General features: G+C 47.2%; 2 protein-coding genes across 2 annotated transcripts; one reads left to right on the forward strand and one right to left on the reverse strand.

The window, feature by feature from the left end:
- Positions 1-4,138: 4,138 nt before the first annotated feature.
- On the forward strand, positions 4,139-7,102 carry LOC128713225 (clavesin-1-like). Its single transcript, XM_053808086.1, has 2 exons — positions 4,139-4,235; positions 6,129-7,102. Exons 1-2 carry the CDS (start codon positions 4,139-4,141, stop codon positions 7,100-7,102), a joined length of 1,071 nt encoding a protein of 356 aa, XP_053664061.1.
- Positions 7,103-13,255: 6,153 nt separating this feature from the next.
- LOC128714821 (mucin-5AC-like) lies at positions 13,256-15,046 on the reverse strand. The gene has a single exon (XM_053809700.1). The coding sequence runs from the start codon at positions 15,044-15,046 to the stop codon at positions 13,256-13,258; it is 1,791 nt and encodes a 596-aa protein (XP_053665675.1).
- Positions 15,047-17,015: the final 1,969 nt, after the last annotated feature.

Here is a 17,015-nt window from a genome sequence, read left to right on the forward strand (position 1 = left end):
AGCCGATTTCTAATACAATAGATACACACGAAGAATAAACTAATTAAAGCTGTAATATAATCGGCTTTGAAGCTGCAGTGTACAATTGTAGATATAAATCACAGAAGTGCTTAGAAAAAACTGATGATCTAATGATCTTTTTATCTTCCCTCCTAGGTTTTATTCATTTATATATAGACTGGATTTCTTCCTCAATTTGATAAATTGCTTACACTAAATGATGCTTTTTATGGCGCTTCATTATGCTTCAATCGCTTTTAACAATTATCTAACTTATATGTTATTACTCTTGATGCTTCCTGAAGCCTCTAGCCCACAGAAAAAATAGATTAGTTGATTAGCAAGACAGCAGCGCACAGGAACGCGTGCAAAAAAGCTCAGAACCATGATTTTATTTCTCATCAGCCCACGAGCCAGCGACACAAAAAGAACTGGTTTATTTTCTCATCTCCTAACACCAACAAGTCTTTCGGGCAAGATAGACCGCTCTCCGTTCGAAAGTGAGAGGATCATTGTGCGGAACCTTAAACCGCAAACACGTCGCCCTTGCGAAACGAAAGTGAAATTTCCCAACACTCGCACAGCGCCCAGAGGGTGCGCTCGGCAAAGGGATGAAAATTGCAGCACACCCTCACGCACACATTAAAAGACAGCGTGGTGATGGATGATGATGGGGGCCCTTTCCGTTTTGCAAGTGCGTGCAGATACACCGGTACACTTGGTCGAACCGTTCGATGATGCGGTCGGAACGGTTCTTTTTCCTCATTTCCTTTTCATTCGCGTGGCCAAAACAACGACGCAACTTTCGCACGTTCAACGACCCAATCGGGTTGCGTGCAGGCCGAACGCACTGGCTGTTGCGATGTGGGACCGGTTTCCCCAAAGCTCATCGCTCGTGAAGACTTTTCCCTTAGGTCGATCGTTGGCGGAAAACGATCTCTTCGCTACTGTTTCTTAGCTCGCCGAATGGAAAAGGGAGATTCGATCTGCACCAGCCCCTGGCAAAATGCTTCGCACCAAACGCACAACTTCCTCGTGCTCCCAATTTAGGTGAAGGTCCTTAACCTTTACCATGATCTTGCCAGTACTTTCGCTTGCCCCGTTTGCGAACGAGCAAACCAAAAGAGAGTGCCGGAAAAATAATACCGTAACGAACCATCACAAACGACGAAAAGAAAATGCACTCTGCTCGCGCTGTACCGCTGAGCTTGGAAAGAGCTTGGATCTATATTTCATTAGGTTCAGTCCAAAACGATAAGGTTATAATTTAGTTCCTTCTTCGCTAGCTCTTGTTGCACTCTAAGCAATGTTTAGTTTTGCTTTCCAAATGAATTGCAATTATTGATTGTTATTTTTTTTTATTTCGGATCGTTCAACCGACTCAAATGCGCGCAAGTGGAACCATTTTGCTGATGCATCCATTTTTTATTTCAGCGTAATTATCGGTAAAAATTGTTACCAATTAAAAATAGCTTTTACAACTGTGCTTGGTTCTGTGGGCGCGAACGAAAGACTTCTACGATGGTACAAGCGCGAAACTCCTGTTTGAGAGATAAAATATTTATTTCCAAAATAAAGTATAATAAAACTAATTGATTCTTTTTTATCACAAGAACACGTGTCCATACCGTTCAGCTCAAACCTACGCATGACAATCCGCGTAGCGAAAGTTTCTCGCCTGTACTTCAACCTCACGCTGGAGTGCGGTTGCCTATGGTTACTTATGTATGCGTAGACCCCCTTTTCCAACGATCAGCTCTGGCGCTGTGTTGGTGTCTTAATCGGACACGTTCCATCTCTCCGTTTGCCATCAACTCACTCTCTTTTTCGGTCTCTCTCATGCTATCGCCTTTCTTCAACCACGGTTCGCCGCTTAACGGTGGAGCAGTGCCGTGGTTATGACCGGCTCCAGGTGTCCAACCAGTATCTGGCGCTACAACCAGCACAGTCTGCTTTGATCCGTCTCGGAATTCGGAAGTGTGTTTCAGCACCGTCCGTCACTAAAAAAACTAAATCCCCCAAACCCGGGCATCCCCTTTTTTGAGACACATTCCGCAAACAGTCCTCCGATCTGTTTTTCCCCCCGTCCGATTCCGATCTCCACGTCAACCGGTTCACGTTTTTCCCTTTGAGTAGTGTGCGTTGTGAGTGTGTTTTCGGTGTGGTGATTAAATTTCTCCTAAAATAAGGCCCAAACGAAGCGATCTATAGCCTTTGACACTTTGCATTGTGATTGAAACATCAGACAACTACAGCACAAGCACGTATCCTCGACCCAAGCCGCAGAAGAAGACGACAAAAAGGATTATTTTAGAGCTAATTACACGGATTAGCAGCAGAACTGACGCACAAAAGTGAGTTTCCAGTAGGCGAACGAGTATCCTGGGGGTTAAATGACGGTGACGTCAAATTATTGGCAACAACAGCGTCACAAGACTGGATCGATCGAAACCAGATTTTACATTCTGCTCTGTTGGTCCATTCTGACGGTCTCCGGTTAAACGTTCGTACGCGTACAGTTCCCAATTCCAAACGCTCTGCGCAAAATAAAACCGATTAGGAAGTATCGTCAAATAAACCTTCATGCTTATGCAAACACACACAAAGCTTGCAAGAGGTGTGAACGAAACCCTTTCGAGTGAAACTGACACGGGCTGTAAAGGGACCCCGGGAAGAGTCACCTAGACATTGAACGTTACACGCTCGGTAGTGGGTTTCTTTCGCATCGTGTGTCCGGAATATTGGGTGTGGTGGACTACGCTCAAGTATTTCCTTCTCGATGCCAAACACTCGACCGATCGCGTTGACTGATTGTCGCACCTTTGTAGCATCGTTTGCCTATTTTAAACCGGATAAGAGAAGAAAAAACACGACAAATGGTCAACCGAGGAATGGTGGATTTTACGTAATAAAAAACGCGATCGTTTCGAGCGTTTGCCTTCGAATGTCGAGGTCGTGGTCCGACAAGGGCGAAAAATGTTATCATGATTTTACACGGCTGGTTGATCGAGCTGGTGGAGTGGTTTTGGAAACGAACTTGCCCCAAAAAAAACCCCATTGTATAGGTTTAGTCGTCACTTTTAAGTAATTAAAATGATACTTTTTCCATCTCCTACTCATAATACACAATTTTAAATTGCTCCCACCAAATAGCCTCGCCGGGATAATATATCGATCATTACAATAAGACTACAAAGTATCAAAGAACAATCGAAAGAAGATAAAAGCTATGCTGAACATTCATCTCATGCCCCAAATATTTCGAGCAATTATTCCACCCCTGTTTTCCCTGCTTCAATTCGTTCCACAAGGAAAACTATAACAAATAACAAGCGATGATATCTCCGCTTTAAGCCGCTGTGGTGGAAAAATTTAAATTTCATTTAATGGAGCAGAAAAACTGCACTCATCATATCATAACTGTAAGCCTTTTTTTGTTGACTGCTTGGCCTATTTTGCACTGTGAGAAGCAAAACCCGAAACACCCAAATCGTAACCTCGGCTCCAAAGAAATGGTGTGCTGTATCGGTACGGAAAGCTCACCAACACCTTTGTCTAATAGAAACGGGTTCGAACAAAAACCGTCCCGAAAAAAGACGCTGCCTCGTCTTCTCTTTGCAGTTTGAAGAAACAAAAATAGAAAAAAAGCCCCACGTGGGAAGAAGAAGCTGTGGCGAAAGGCGCGTGGGGCAAACGAAACTGAAAAAAGGGATCGTGATGAAAACTTTCTCTTTTCGTTGCGAGATCGAGGTGAACAAAGGCGAACCCGGGCAGTGTAGAAGATCGGTTTATTTTTTGACAAAAAAAACGACAGGATAAAAGGAAGTTTCCCAATGCACGGTGACATTTGTTGCTTGCACTTTCAGTCTTCCGAATATGTTTCGTGGAGCTGAATTTTCTTTTGCTCTAAAAACCGGTCCTGAACGCATGGGAAGGAAGTGCAACGGTACACTGCATCGCGAAGTGCACATTGACCCTTGGAGGCATTCGTACACAGCAACAGCTGGAACGTTTCACCGGGAAGCGATCTCACTTTCAAGAACTCGTACCTTTCGGAGCGTACTCGCGGCGAACTCCGAATGTAGGTTAGTTCCGATCGAAAGTTTGTTGAACTTGTTGTTCCCAACTCCGGTCCAAAATGGATTTTACGTTTCGGGAAATTCAATCCAGTCCGGAAATCCTGCTAGCAAGAGGAAACAACAATTCGCAGACGTTGCCAACTCCACGGCCCACGTGTAATTCCTCTCGTATGACAGGAAAGCTTGCTAATTGCTTAAAACTTAATGAAAATAACAATACCTTCCTTTCTCTAGCACCAGTGACTTAAAATGCGTACCGTTGTTAAAACAGCGATCACGTGTCACCGTTAGTCACGGCAGGAACTCGCAACTTCTCCGCCAGTCGTCCACAGCATGAAATGTTAAGCACGTCGCAAGACAACGTACACACTTCCTTCCCATTCGAAGGGCCATGTTTGGCTCGTGGACAACGAAATGGTTGTTGCTGGGCCCGGGTGAGCCTTTATTACATTACCATGTAACGGAGCTATTGTTCCTCGGTGATAATGGTGTTGGTGCTGTTTTTTCGGACTTTTTGCTACATTTCTTACTTGGTGTTGCGCGTACACAGCAAAACTTTCCAGTATTGCTTTAATTATCGCGCACACACAACGCACGATTTTTATTCCGATTCCGGTACGCCGAGGATCATTAGCCAGAAAAGCTAGCGATAGGAAGTACATGAAATGTTAATTGTTTTACGTAAGCATGAACCCCGGTCCATGCATTTCTATCGGAACGGACGACGTCATTAGTGCGATTTTTATCAAACTCACTTTCTGGGTGACTGAAGCGGATAAAGCTGAAAGGGGTGATTTGATGTGTGGTACCTCATGCAGAAACAATTTTCCAATTACCTCCAGCACCCCTCACCTTTCTTTTTGTATATTTAAATATAAAAAAACACTCCTTTCAAAACTGATGACATTTGGTGCCGTAATCAATGTGCGCTAGAAACCTCATCGTGTCATCGTGCTAATGTTTTGCTTATTTCTGTTCGACCTTCTCGTCGAATTGTGCAACTTCCCACTGTGCCGCACTATTGGCGTGTGTATGTGTGTCCGCGTTAGTCATGGCTTACTCCCAAAAAAGGGTCCCACAGTACAAACCACCACACAACTGCATAGCCTTGTGCACAACCACAATTGTATCCCCCAAAACAGTGGCCTTAAAAAAGAAAGTTTCAATTTCTGTCAGCCTCACATAACCTCACCCAACACTCGGGAATCGCCGCTCAAGAGCTGCGGTGAATGGATGTTATCTGTCACAGTCGCACACATGCACGCGTACTTTCCCTACCAGTGCAACCGGTTCGGATTTGCTATCGGGCTCACAGGCACGGGCCGATTATTGACGTAACAACGGTGATGTGTGTCAATTTGTTACTCACCGGCCCCGGCTCACCGTCATCTCACCCAGAGGAGGTTCTGCCACATTTGTAGGGTTCACAGCGAATGGTGTAAGTGGACCAGTTAGTCAAGCTTGCCATGACCGAAAAATGCAAAAACCTGCCAGCTCTACAGATGCTCTCGGCTGCGTATGATTGTTGCATCAAAGAAGGAAGTGGTGACCTTTTGGGTAGTAGTGGCAGTATTTTCTGTACATTCGAAGGTTGCATAGCCGCCAGACACATGTCGAAAAGCTATGTGTGACAGAGAAACAGAGTAGCTTCGTTCAGTTTTGTCTCGTCTACCAATGGAAAATTACATACCATGTCCTATAAAGGATACAAACCCACACACACACACACTCCGAACATTACGTGGGTTTGTTGATGCTATAATTAGCGCTGTCATGCGATTATGAACCTCACCCTGACCATAAACGACAGCTAGTAAACACAATCGATTGATTTGAATGCTTTAAATGGGGTGGCAAATAGCGATGTCAACCCGCGCCACTAAACAAGGGAAGGAAAACCATTAGATGAATATGGGAGAAAGTTTTGGGCGTCTTAGCATACTTCATTTCAAGGTTGCACGAAGACACACTAATTGCGCAGCCAATTTCGCATAACTTTAGCACAACAAACTTATTTCTATCCTACCCTCTTTCGCTCTTTACTTACAGTGACCGACAAAATCGACCTCAACAAAGCCCCCGAAAGCTATGCGCCCTATACGTTCAACCTTTCGGACAAGTTCAAAATTATGGCACAGGACGAGCTGCGCGAAGATGACGACATGCGAGACAATGCACTGAAGCAGTTCCGCGAATGGATCGCCAAACATCCGCTTATCCGGAAGTGCCGCACGGATGCACCATTTCTGTTGCGGTTCCTGCGCACGAAGAAGTTCTCCATTCCGGCCGCAACGGAGATGCTGGAGAAGTACCTCACGATCAGGCAGGTGTACCCGAACTGGTTCTTCCAGCTGGACATTAACGACCCGGACCTGGAAGCGATCATTGACAGTGGGTATCTGTATTCGTTGCCCGAGCGTGATGAGCATGGCCGTAAGATCATCTTCTCCAATGCTGGAAAGTTCGACACGAGTCGGTTCACCTCCGCGCAGCTGATCAAGATCCACTCGATGGTGCTGGAGGCGTTGCAGGACGAGGAGGAATCACAGATCTCGGGATACATTCACGTGACGGACGACTCGGAGCTGAACATTGGATTTCTGGGCATTTGGTCGTTTACGGACATCCGCAATCTGGCGCACTGTGTGCAGAACTCGCTGCCGATGCGCCAGAAGGAGAATCACTTCGTTAACCTGCCCTCGTTCGCGAACAAGCTGTCAGAGTTCATACTGTCGGTGTTGAGCGAGAAGCTGCGCAACCGCGTCTTCGTGCACCGGGGCTGGGATGAGCTGAAGACCAAGATCAATCCGAAGCTGCTTCCGAAGGAGTACGGTGGCACCGTACCGGAGGCGGAGTGTATCGCTCTGTTCAAGAAACAGCTCAAGGAGCGCCGTGATGTCGTGCTAGCGCTGGACGAAATGGAGATCGAGATCAACAAGAGCACGATCCCGTGGGCTGACAGCACGGATGCAGACATCGCGAGTGGTGTCATCGGAAGCTTCCGTAAGCTGGAAGTGGATTAAGATTTCAGAACTCTCTAGGGGTAAACTCCGTTGGGCGATATAGTTGGGCGCTTTGATAGATTAGTAAACTTAGTAAATGTTTGTTCGAAGGTATGTGTGTGTTCCATCTAGGGCACGGTTCCCCAATTCCCCTCCATAATAAGGCCGATCGAACAACGGTCAACCCTCACTTACTTTTAAGCAACCGAGCGGCGACACGAACAGTGACACTCGCTACGCCGGGAAGGTGGAATACAGTTACCAAAACAGTCGACGGTTTATGCTGGTCCAAATGTTCCTCAGCTCCCTCCCCCTCCCCGGGGTTGGTACGGTTCCGTTGGGCAAGCACGAACGGGTCGCGTTATTTCTTAAATATGTTCTTCGCATCCTATCTTACGAACGGATGAGCAGTTGCTTCTTGACGGTTTGTTTTCCTTAGTTTCGTTATCCGCATTCCTACGCTACACGATGTAAGGTTAGGGAATTTTACTTCAACGGCCAACATTTGCATGTCGCTGTGATCGAGTTGGTCTGTGTGTGTGTGTGTGTGCTTTGTTGCGGTATTGTTGGTTAAATTATTGTTTTGTGTTGTTCGTTATCATGTCGGTATTACATTCGTTACGGTAGAACACACTGTTTGAGCAGTATTGGTAGATTGTGGTCAATTGGAGCGAGCACACGCTGACACAGATTGTAATCGTTAGCAACTAAGTGAGCACAACTGGAAACAAATATATAAAATTATAACCTTTTAATTGTTTTGCTTTCTGTTTCTCTTGGAACTACGTTGTGTACTATAAATTACGATGCTTGTAACTGTTTTTGAAGATATAAAAATGTAAATCTTCAATACGCCTAAAAGTATGCAATCCGCAAAAGAAATACAATGCTCATGGCTACAGTGCTTGACGATTAAAGCCACGCGAAGATCTTAGGCTCCCACCAAAACCTCTCTCATCAGAGAGTCTTTGGAGACATCATTAATCCGCATTGGGAGGATCTTGGTATTATGCATTAATATTTCGCTCTTTTGAAGATTTTTTTAATGACAGTATGTTCCCTGGCTATTGCCCCTCTTTTGTATATTAAAATCCCTAAATACAAACGGTGCGATTTATCTTCTCAAATATTTCTAAAAACTAGAAAACAATTACAACATGCAAAAATATTTCATTTCGATTTCCAATATCTCACTGCTATTTATTCCACACTTTTCGTCTGCTCCACAGCACGTGTAGTCACGGCTTGATTTCTCCCGGCTTGACTGCGACCACTCTCTTTCGGATCACTCACGAATGCAAACCACCGTTGTGACATTGACCGCCAAATCGGTCAGTGGGCCATTATTTTGTCTTGCATCGTGAGATCGAGGGTTGTTGGCCTCGGACTAGTGGAAAAGGAAACGGACCGACGCTTCGGACGCTGCATCTTCCCTTAATGCAATGATAATTTAACGACACAAGATTAGGAGCTGATTCGATAAGATGCAGATCGTGGAAAAGGATAAGATTGCGATTCAAGGTGTTATACGTTCCGTGGACAAAGGACGGAACAGCGCATACTAAAACTCCCGTCGGATGAATTTTCTAACGCATGACCGGGCATGACAAATCAAAACCTTTATAATTATCAACCACACGAAAAAAAGCACCATGGACCTATCCCACGGCACATGAAAACACAAGAAAGATCGACATTTGCACAACATTACAATTACAGCGCCAATCAATCGCCCACGTTTAGGTTTGTTCGGGCGCTGATGACAGGAATCGCACCACCAACACGTCGCTCATTACGTGAACCTTTAACCCCGGGTAGCTTCCACAAACGCCCTCAATCGTGTGGCCTTCAGCTAATTCGGTCCTACCGAGAGCCATCATACCATCCACTTCAGCAGCGGGCCGCACAGCATCTGGAAACAACGCATTCCGATTCATCATCTGCCATTGTGATTGCCTCATCCGCACATTGCGTACACCATTGCCTGTCGGGTGTCTTCGGCCGCCTGGTGGGAAAAGCTGAAAGGAACCGCAGACCTCACACTGATCAGCGATTGAAGATTTTTAACATCTCGTCCAATTATTCACGAAGAGGATGCTCCTAATCAATTGATCGCGAATTTTGCATCCATTGCCGTGTGCATAATGTAGTTCAGACCTAACAAGGGCTGTGTGGGTCTGAAAGTGGACCACATTGAGTTAACGGAATGACCTACTTGAACAGTGCAGAGAAAATCGTCCACACGAATTAGCTGCAGCTCCATGCAACCCAAAACCCAAAGATAATCGGTTTGTTCCAGTACCACATGAGAGTGAGAGTGCCTCACAGACATTGTTCTTGCTTCGTATGTGTACTAGCCCCACATACATCCTTACAAAAGCCCGCATGTCGCCACGAAAATGACCATAAATCGTTATCGATTGGTAGATAATTCCCGATACAAATCTCTTTTACATTCACGCTCATAATTGGTCTTAAGCAGGCGGGTAACTGTTGGCGGCTCGCGCTACCAATCACCACGGCTTTCCCTTCCGAAAACGATCCAAACGTGAGGTATTTTCCATATTTCTCCCACCGGTAATCGAAGCAACAATAGCACCACCAGTAGCACCCCGATCAAGATCGCCATCTTCAACGTGGTCCGTGAGGGTTCGCGGTGACATACATGGTTTTGATCCCACGGGGAAAAACTCAACGCCAACTTCCTGCTTGGGAAACTGTGAGCAGCATAATGTGCCTCCAAAATAATGTCTCTCTCTCTCTATCCACCGATTTTAAGCTCGAATTTTGTGAAAGGAGTAAAATCTTTAACACCTCACCGTGTAACATGGCCAACGGCAGCAATCGGGTTGTGATGCAATACGGGAAATTTGTGCACGATCATGTAAACAACAGCTCCCGGCTCCCGTGTCCCATACTGTACACGATCGACAAGGGGAAGAAAAAAGGCCTTCGAAAACCACACTCCACTAGCTTCATTCGTACAATTTTCGTTTATTGACATTTAAATAATCATGCTTAGGCTACATACATATCATTTACAATGAGAAATAGCTCGCTCATACACGCACGGGCGAAAGTGAAGAAGTAAAAGCGAAGGAAAATGATACTACAGATGGCGCCACTTGATACTGGAGCGGGATCTACATTCGAATGCTACACCGTGTGCGCACACACCACACCGTCGTACATCATCGGGTGGACTTAATTGTATAATCATCAGTACCAGTTTGAGGTAGTGACACAAATTACTACCCGCCTGACAGCTCGCTTATCATCGTCCAATCGGGTTCCATTCTTTGTCGACTCCACACACAGGATCACGACAGGTCGAAAGATCGCATAAAACGACACCGGGACGAACCGGGGCGATGCAAATTGCCCGGTTGAAACAACTTCATCAATGAACACACTTGGATGTGATACGTGGGCTGCATTATGTCAACACGGTACAACTGCATACAGCGGAGATGTCCTCCTCCTGCTAAACGATGCGTGATAATCATCGACTATTGCACACTTCACCCCACTATCCGCGCATGCTCCTCACGCTCATCGTCAGGATGGTGAGGGAGCCGCACAAAGTACTGCATGGATGTGAAGATGATTCAATTTTTTGGCGAGCAAAACGTGCGGTGTAAACGATTTATGAAGGGTTCAAGCTGTCAGCCGTGCGGTACCGGCACTACGTTACGTAAAAAGCATCGTTCGCTTAAGGGCTCCACGGGTCTTCAGGGTGTTTGCTCCTTATGCGACCACCAAACCATCTTGTCAGTACCCGCTGACCACCAAGCGGTAAAGTAGTGGATCGGTAGTTTGGCTAGCCGTCGTCGGCGGAGGACAGGATCTTCAGGAACACCTCCAGGGTAAACGTAATTGAAAGCGAGTAAATCGCACACTTTATAGCAGTGTGCTATAAAGATGGTTCCTAGAAGACGATCATTAGTGGGTTTCAACAGTTTGGGCTATACTCTGCCCCGGGTTTGCATGAGAACAGCTCGTGTATATGCACAGATGTGCGAAGCAAACAATGAGACCCCCGGTGTGGAACAGCGCGATAGGTTGCGTGCGGTGAACCGGATTTGAGACCCGGTCAGAAAGCACAATGATTGGATTGGTTGGTGATTAAGATAAATTAAATTGGGCTAGGCGGTTGCGATTAGCCAACACGCACCATGCCAGCAAAAGGAGAAGTTGGGCGAAGATGTCTGAAGTTTCTGTCAAGGTACGTGTGTACAGACGGTGCGTGTTTGTAGTAATGAGCTCAATACTGATCCGTGGCCTTCTTCTAATCTAATCCGACTTCAGCTTCGTTTGCAGAAAACGCCTTAACGCCGATGTTGCTAACTTCTTCGGATCCTCTCTCTGTCTCGAACGCTTCCACTGCAGCCCCTTTTCGCGGGGGTAAATCCAAGCTCGGGGCACTAAAATTTCGGTTAAATGCAATTAGGAAATAACGATCGTGTGCGGGTGTGGGTTTGGTCCGGGTGAGGCACCTTACCCCACCGCGCTGCTAAACGCTAAGCCTCACAAACCCAAAACATTTCATTTCCCTTCGTTTGAATGGGTAGTAATCGGGTGAGGAAATCGGTCATTTTTCCTCATCTCTCATCGGTTTTTGGGTGCGCTGGCTGAGTTGCATCTGGCGCCGTGGGAGATACGGGAGAGTAGCTGTGGAATGCGCTTTGCAACGCTGGTCTGGAGCATTTGGAGAACCCGACCGAACCGGCAACAAAATAGAAAAGGGAAAACGAATCGTTTTTCGTGGTTTTTCGTGAACGTCGATCCTCCATTTGCAGGCGCACGGGGGGTGGGATTGGCGATGACGAGTGTGAGAGTGTGTTGTGTTGCGGTCTGGGTCTGGATGGCGGTACTGGTACGATGCTGCACACCATCATCCCCGACGTGGTGCTTTGAATTCGTTCGTTATGGAAAATAATATTGCCTCCGCCCAATGGCAAATGGCGTTTTGACTTAATTGGGCCGATGCTCGTGGGCTTCAACAATGCACCACAATTGCTGCACAGCCTATGCCGTCGCGGTACGATCAAAGTATTGCGCGATTACTGCAACCAAAACGTAAACCACCCGCCCCGATGAATGGAGCTCGTTTAACCTCCCCAAAAAGGGGGTAAGGAATGTTTGGAGTGTGTTTTGATAAGACCCCTCCGCCAAATGTTTACGCTCTTGGCGTTCAGCGAAGGTTCCCCCCCGCTGAAGACGCACTGAAGTAATCGTTTTACGACTTATTAAGATATTGCATGTAAATGTCTCAAAAAAAAAAGGAGAACTTGAACCATCGGCTGTGGTCACTGGCTGGCCGATACTGCATAAAATGGGTCATTTACGCATCAACCGTACAGCGTACGGATGATAAATCATTACACGGAGTCGTAAAAGACGAGCCGTTTGCAAATGACAGGCAAATGCAAATCTCGCATTCGGCCAGCCGTTGAACAATGGTCCCTCCTTACGAGGGAAGCCTCGAATGAATGAGGCAAAAAAACCCGTTGGAGTTAAATCAATATTTACATTCAGGGCAGCAAAACACTTCAACTGCCCCGAGGTACCAGCAATCCAACGAAAAGCCCCACGGTCAATCACATCGATCAAGCCCCAAAACAGAGGTTCGTAAAGAACTCTAACGCATTTCTTTACGCACCCTCTGTCGCAGCAAAAAGAGAGCGAAACAAAATTGGCAACCCAAACACCCACCCAAATCTGAACTTTCCAGACGTTGCGGGAAACTTAGGAAAGGAATTTGAAATCTTGCGAAAGGACAACAAAAAAACGTTCGCGCATGCAACGACGCCGTGAGAAATACATATTCATTAAAAGGGGATTTTGATTTTATTAATACACACTATTGCAATAAATAGCCACGCTAATCGAGGGAAAATGGACCGGGAAAAAAGGTTGGAAAACGTCTGCATAGTGATTCGGTGCAAGTTATAAACCATCCGAATTATGAAAAAAACGTCATTATGGCGTAGGAAAATGTCTCAAGATCGGGTTCTCTTACTATCTTGCACTTCAACTTCGACTACTACTGCTACTACTACTACTACTGCTACTATTACGGCTGCTTCTACTAATCGGTACGGTTTAACAAACGACCTTCCTCCCTGCTTCCCGTTTACCTCATCCACACACAGCGCCACACCCGTCGCTCTCCTACGGGAACGGCACGGACGGAACCTTATAATGATAGCCATCGGCTTGCAGTGTATGCGAAGGGACCACCGATGACGGTACGGTGAGTCCGTTGTCCGGTGCCTCGTAGTTGTAGCCATCGTTCGGATCAGCTATCCTGGACTGGATCTCCGTCTCATCGGCACTGGACTCTGCGACCAAGGTCGTCGTTTCGGCGGATGTCGACGGACGGTACGTGGTGATCGTATCGTTCTGCGTAACCACGGCAATAGTCGTCGTTGGGGTGAGCAGATCAAACAGCGAAGGCCCAGTAGTTTCCTCCTCCCCGAACCGTACCTCCGGTTGTTCCGGTTCACTACGTTCCGTTTGTTCCGCCGCAGGTAGATCCGTCGTTGCGAGCGATGTTGTGACGGTGGTTGTAACAGTAGTCGACTGAGTAGTGGTTGCCTCACTCGTACCGACCGTCGTGGATGGTTCATCATTTATTCTTAGCTCCGGCACATAATCGGCCTGACTCGCGACCTGATTTGTTTCCTGCATTTGATTAATAAGTGCAATCACAGACGAAGCATCATCCAAAGGAGTTACCGTTTCGCCTATCCGAAGCGTTACACTACCGGGTACGTTAGACGCCGTGGTCGTTGTTTGCTGTCCTTCCGTCGTCTGTTCACCTTGTTCCTGCTGTACGAGACTGTCCGCTTCGGGAAGTGCGGGAAGCAGTGTCGTCGTAGGTTCGTTGGGCTGGAACACTACGGTCGTGCTGCTTGCTGTGCTTCCTGCAGTCGTTGAGGTAGTATCACTATCATCCGAATCAGACCCACTGCGTACGATGATCTGGAAGCCATTCGCGTCACTATCCGGCGGAAGGTACTCCGGAGCCGCGGTGGAATGCATCTCGGTTGCGGACTGTTGCGTCACAACGGTGGAGACTGTGGCCGATGCATCGGGATACACTGACGCTTCCGGCAGTTTTGGGTACGGGGGTTGTGTTTCGGTCGGGATTTGGAACGTGGTGCTGACACTGGACGGGTAGGTGGATGGTTCGGTTTGAGGTTGCTGCGTCGTGGAGGGAGTACTCGGTTGCTTCGGCACTACCAGCTCGGGGAGAGGTTTCGGTGGCAGATATTCAAGCGAATTCTTTGCGGTTGTTGTTGTCGTGGATACCGTGGTTGTAGCGAGCTGATTAATGTCGCTTGCTTCACCGATCACGTCGTTGAAGTTTGACGGAAGCAATACCTCGGGCTTCTTGTATCCGTAGCCATCGTTGTTGTCGAATTGTTGCTGAGTAGTGGGAACCCCACTGGTGTATGGAGCAGGGGTGGTACTAGTGGTGGTTGGAGCTTGTGTCGTTGTGGTGGTGGTGGTCGTCGTTGTTGTGGTGGATGTTGTTGAAGGATAACTGGGCGGTGCAACTTTATCGACGTTCGTCGACTCTTCGCCATCCTCTGGAGGCAAGTACTCCGGAGCCTGAGTAGACACCGGACTGACTAGATTCGAGTCCGGATGGACATCGAACGGAAAGTCTGGCTTTTGGTAGTCGTAACCGGAGCGTTCCTCCAACCGTCTGAACGGCGACGGTTGGTTGTCTTGCAGCGGGAGCAGACTGATCTGTGGTATCAAGGCTTCAACATTTGCTGCGTCACTCGATCGAACTTCGGTCACAACTGCACCGTTCCCAGTGACGGACACCGTGGTACCGATGAAGTTTTGACGCTTCTGCTTGTCACCAGTCTTTTTCAGCAGATGCGATACGTCCGGCCGGGCAAGGCCGTTGGTCACCAGACAGGCGGCAAGTATGAGAAATTTCCACATCTAGAAAATAGAACAGAGTCAACGTTGAAAAGGTTGCAAAGCAAACCATCAACCGAGTTTCGTTAAAACTCGCTCCACCAGCTTCGCACACCACACAGCCTGGCTTGTGACACCGGGTTAGATTTATCACAATCATTGTGCGACGCATTGTGCAAGAGTGCAATCCCCACTTCGGGCAGCCGATCGATCGAGCCGGCCTACGTACATCGGTGGCCAGCAGATTGCATCTTCTCCAATAAACCAAATCCAACGTGTTTTATTTTAACATGCTGTTGCCTTTCACCACAATTAACAACGCATCTTCAATCGCTCATCCAATCCCAAACTCAACGCCGGCAGTCCCGTGCACGGTGCGGTGTGTATGTTCAGGGCATTATGCAAAACCCAAACAAACCGGCACAATCGTTCAGCACTGACACCTATGCGAAAGCTTGTTTTTTGTCAGCTTGTTGTCGAGCTCAAGCTCTCTCGCACACTCCGTTCCCGTTCGACACCAGCATCAAGTGGCCATCTTCTGGATAAACTTTCGTGAGCTCGCGACATAAAGCCATCCCGTCCTCTTTGTCCGAACAGTAAAGATCGGGATCCTGTGATACAGGTGACAGTAGACAGCGGAGGTAGTAAATCGAATTAAATTAATTCATTGCTATCTGACGCCACTGGTTTCCGAATCTTAACGGTAGTGATCGACAACCAGCATTTTAAATTGAAGACGACGGCGTGATGCCCTCTCCAAGGTATAGACCAGCAAACCGAAGTACCAGAGGCCTCGTTCACCTACATGAAGTCTTCACGAAAACGTCAATGACATCGCCATTACTGGCCCACCGAAGCGACCAGCGAGACCAGCTGGATGACTGACTGACTCACTGACTCACAAGTGAGTGCCCGATTGACCGATATGTGAATTAGCATCAGCCATTGATCGAGGAGCGACTGTGCCATCATCGAAAAGCTCATCCGCGAAAGTAAAAACCGCATGATGAACACGAAAAGTAGGTTTCTAAAACGGTTACCATTTGTTGTTGTTTTTTTTTTTCGTCTACACCTGAACGATCGCCACTGCTCGTACTGTGCGATCTTCCTTTCCCCGGGCTATTGTGTAATGCGGGAGATTGGCCATAACAACAACATAATATGGCGGCCACCGCTTCACCGGATATTTGAATAGCCCCTTGCCAAGCGACCCACGGCTGCGCTTTAAGGTTATATTGGAGGATGCGTTTTGTATGCGCCCGGATTTAGCTGATCAATCTCGATCACGCTGAAGTACGGCAATCGCGACAGTAAATTATCCGCCAGGCAAACATTGCAAACACACTTCCCGGCAAAAGACGGGCGAACCCGTTCGTTGAACGTCACGCCCTGGGCTGGCGTCCCATCGATCGCATCCCGTAACAGTTTAGCGCCCGTTTTGTGCGATAAAGTTTGACCTTTTCGTATTTCTGCTCGTGCCTGATCGCATCGCTAATTTGGTTTCCCATGCGGGTTTGTCATTTGTCGGGAAGGATTTTGCAAAGTCGGTCAATTTTGGTGCCGATTTCCTCGCTCCAACTAAATTAAAACGTAACGGAACAGCATGTCATCGTGGAGAGGTGTTTTGCGGTGGGTTTCCCATATATTTTTTTTTCTTCTTCACGACGGCGATGCTGTAAAAGATGGTCAAGATGCTGAGTTCGGTGTATCTTTAGCCTTGTCTAACGCCGATCGAGCAGTAGTGGTCGCTCAAACTAATAATGTCATTACCGCCGCACACAAGAACGGCATCAACAACAACAAAAAAACTAGCGCAATGTTAATGGTGAGCATGATTTAATTACTTCGGAGCTGGGGTTTTCTTGGGCAAACGGTATAGCGTTCCCTCTCGAAATTGAGATGCGCTGTTCATTATCTTTCGCTAATGAATGGATGAACTTTGGCTTAGAATTGAAACCCGGCCATGATTACACACTACACCAAGGTTATTTGG

Source organism: Anopheles marshallii, chromosome 3 (assembly GCF_943734725.1).
Source record: "Anopheles marshallii chromosome 3, idAnoMarsDA_429_01, whole genome shotgun sequence".
Taxonomy (NCBI): domain Eukaryota; kingdom Metazoa; phylum Arthropoda; class Insecta; order Diptera; family Culicidae; genus Anopheles; species Anopheles marshallii.

Coding starts and splice junctions, on each gene's coding strand:
- LOC128713225 (XM_053808086.1), top strand. CDS start 4,139: ATGGATTTTACGTTTCGGGAAATTCAATCCAGTCCGGAAATCCTGCTA. Junction 4,236..6,128: donor GCCAACTCCACGGCCCACGT/GTAATTCCTCTC, acceptor CTTTACTTACAG/TGACCGACAAAATCGACCTC.
- LOC128714821 (XM_053809700.1), bottom strand. CDS start 15,046: ATGTGGAAATTTCTCATACTTGCCGCCTGTCTGGTGACCAACGGCCTT.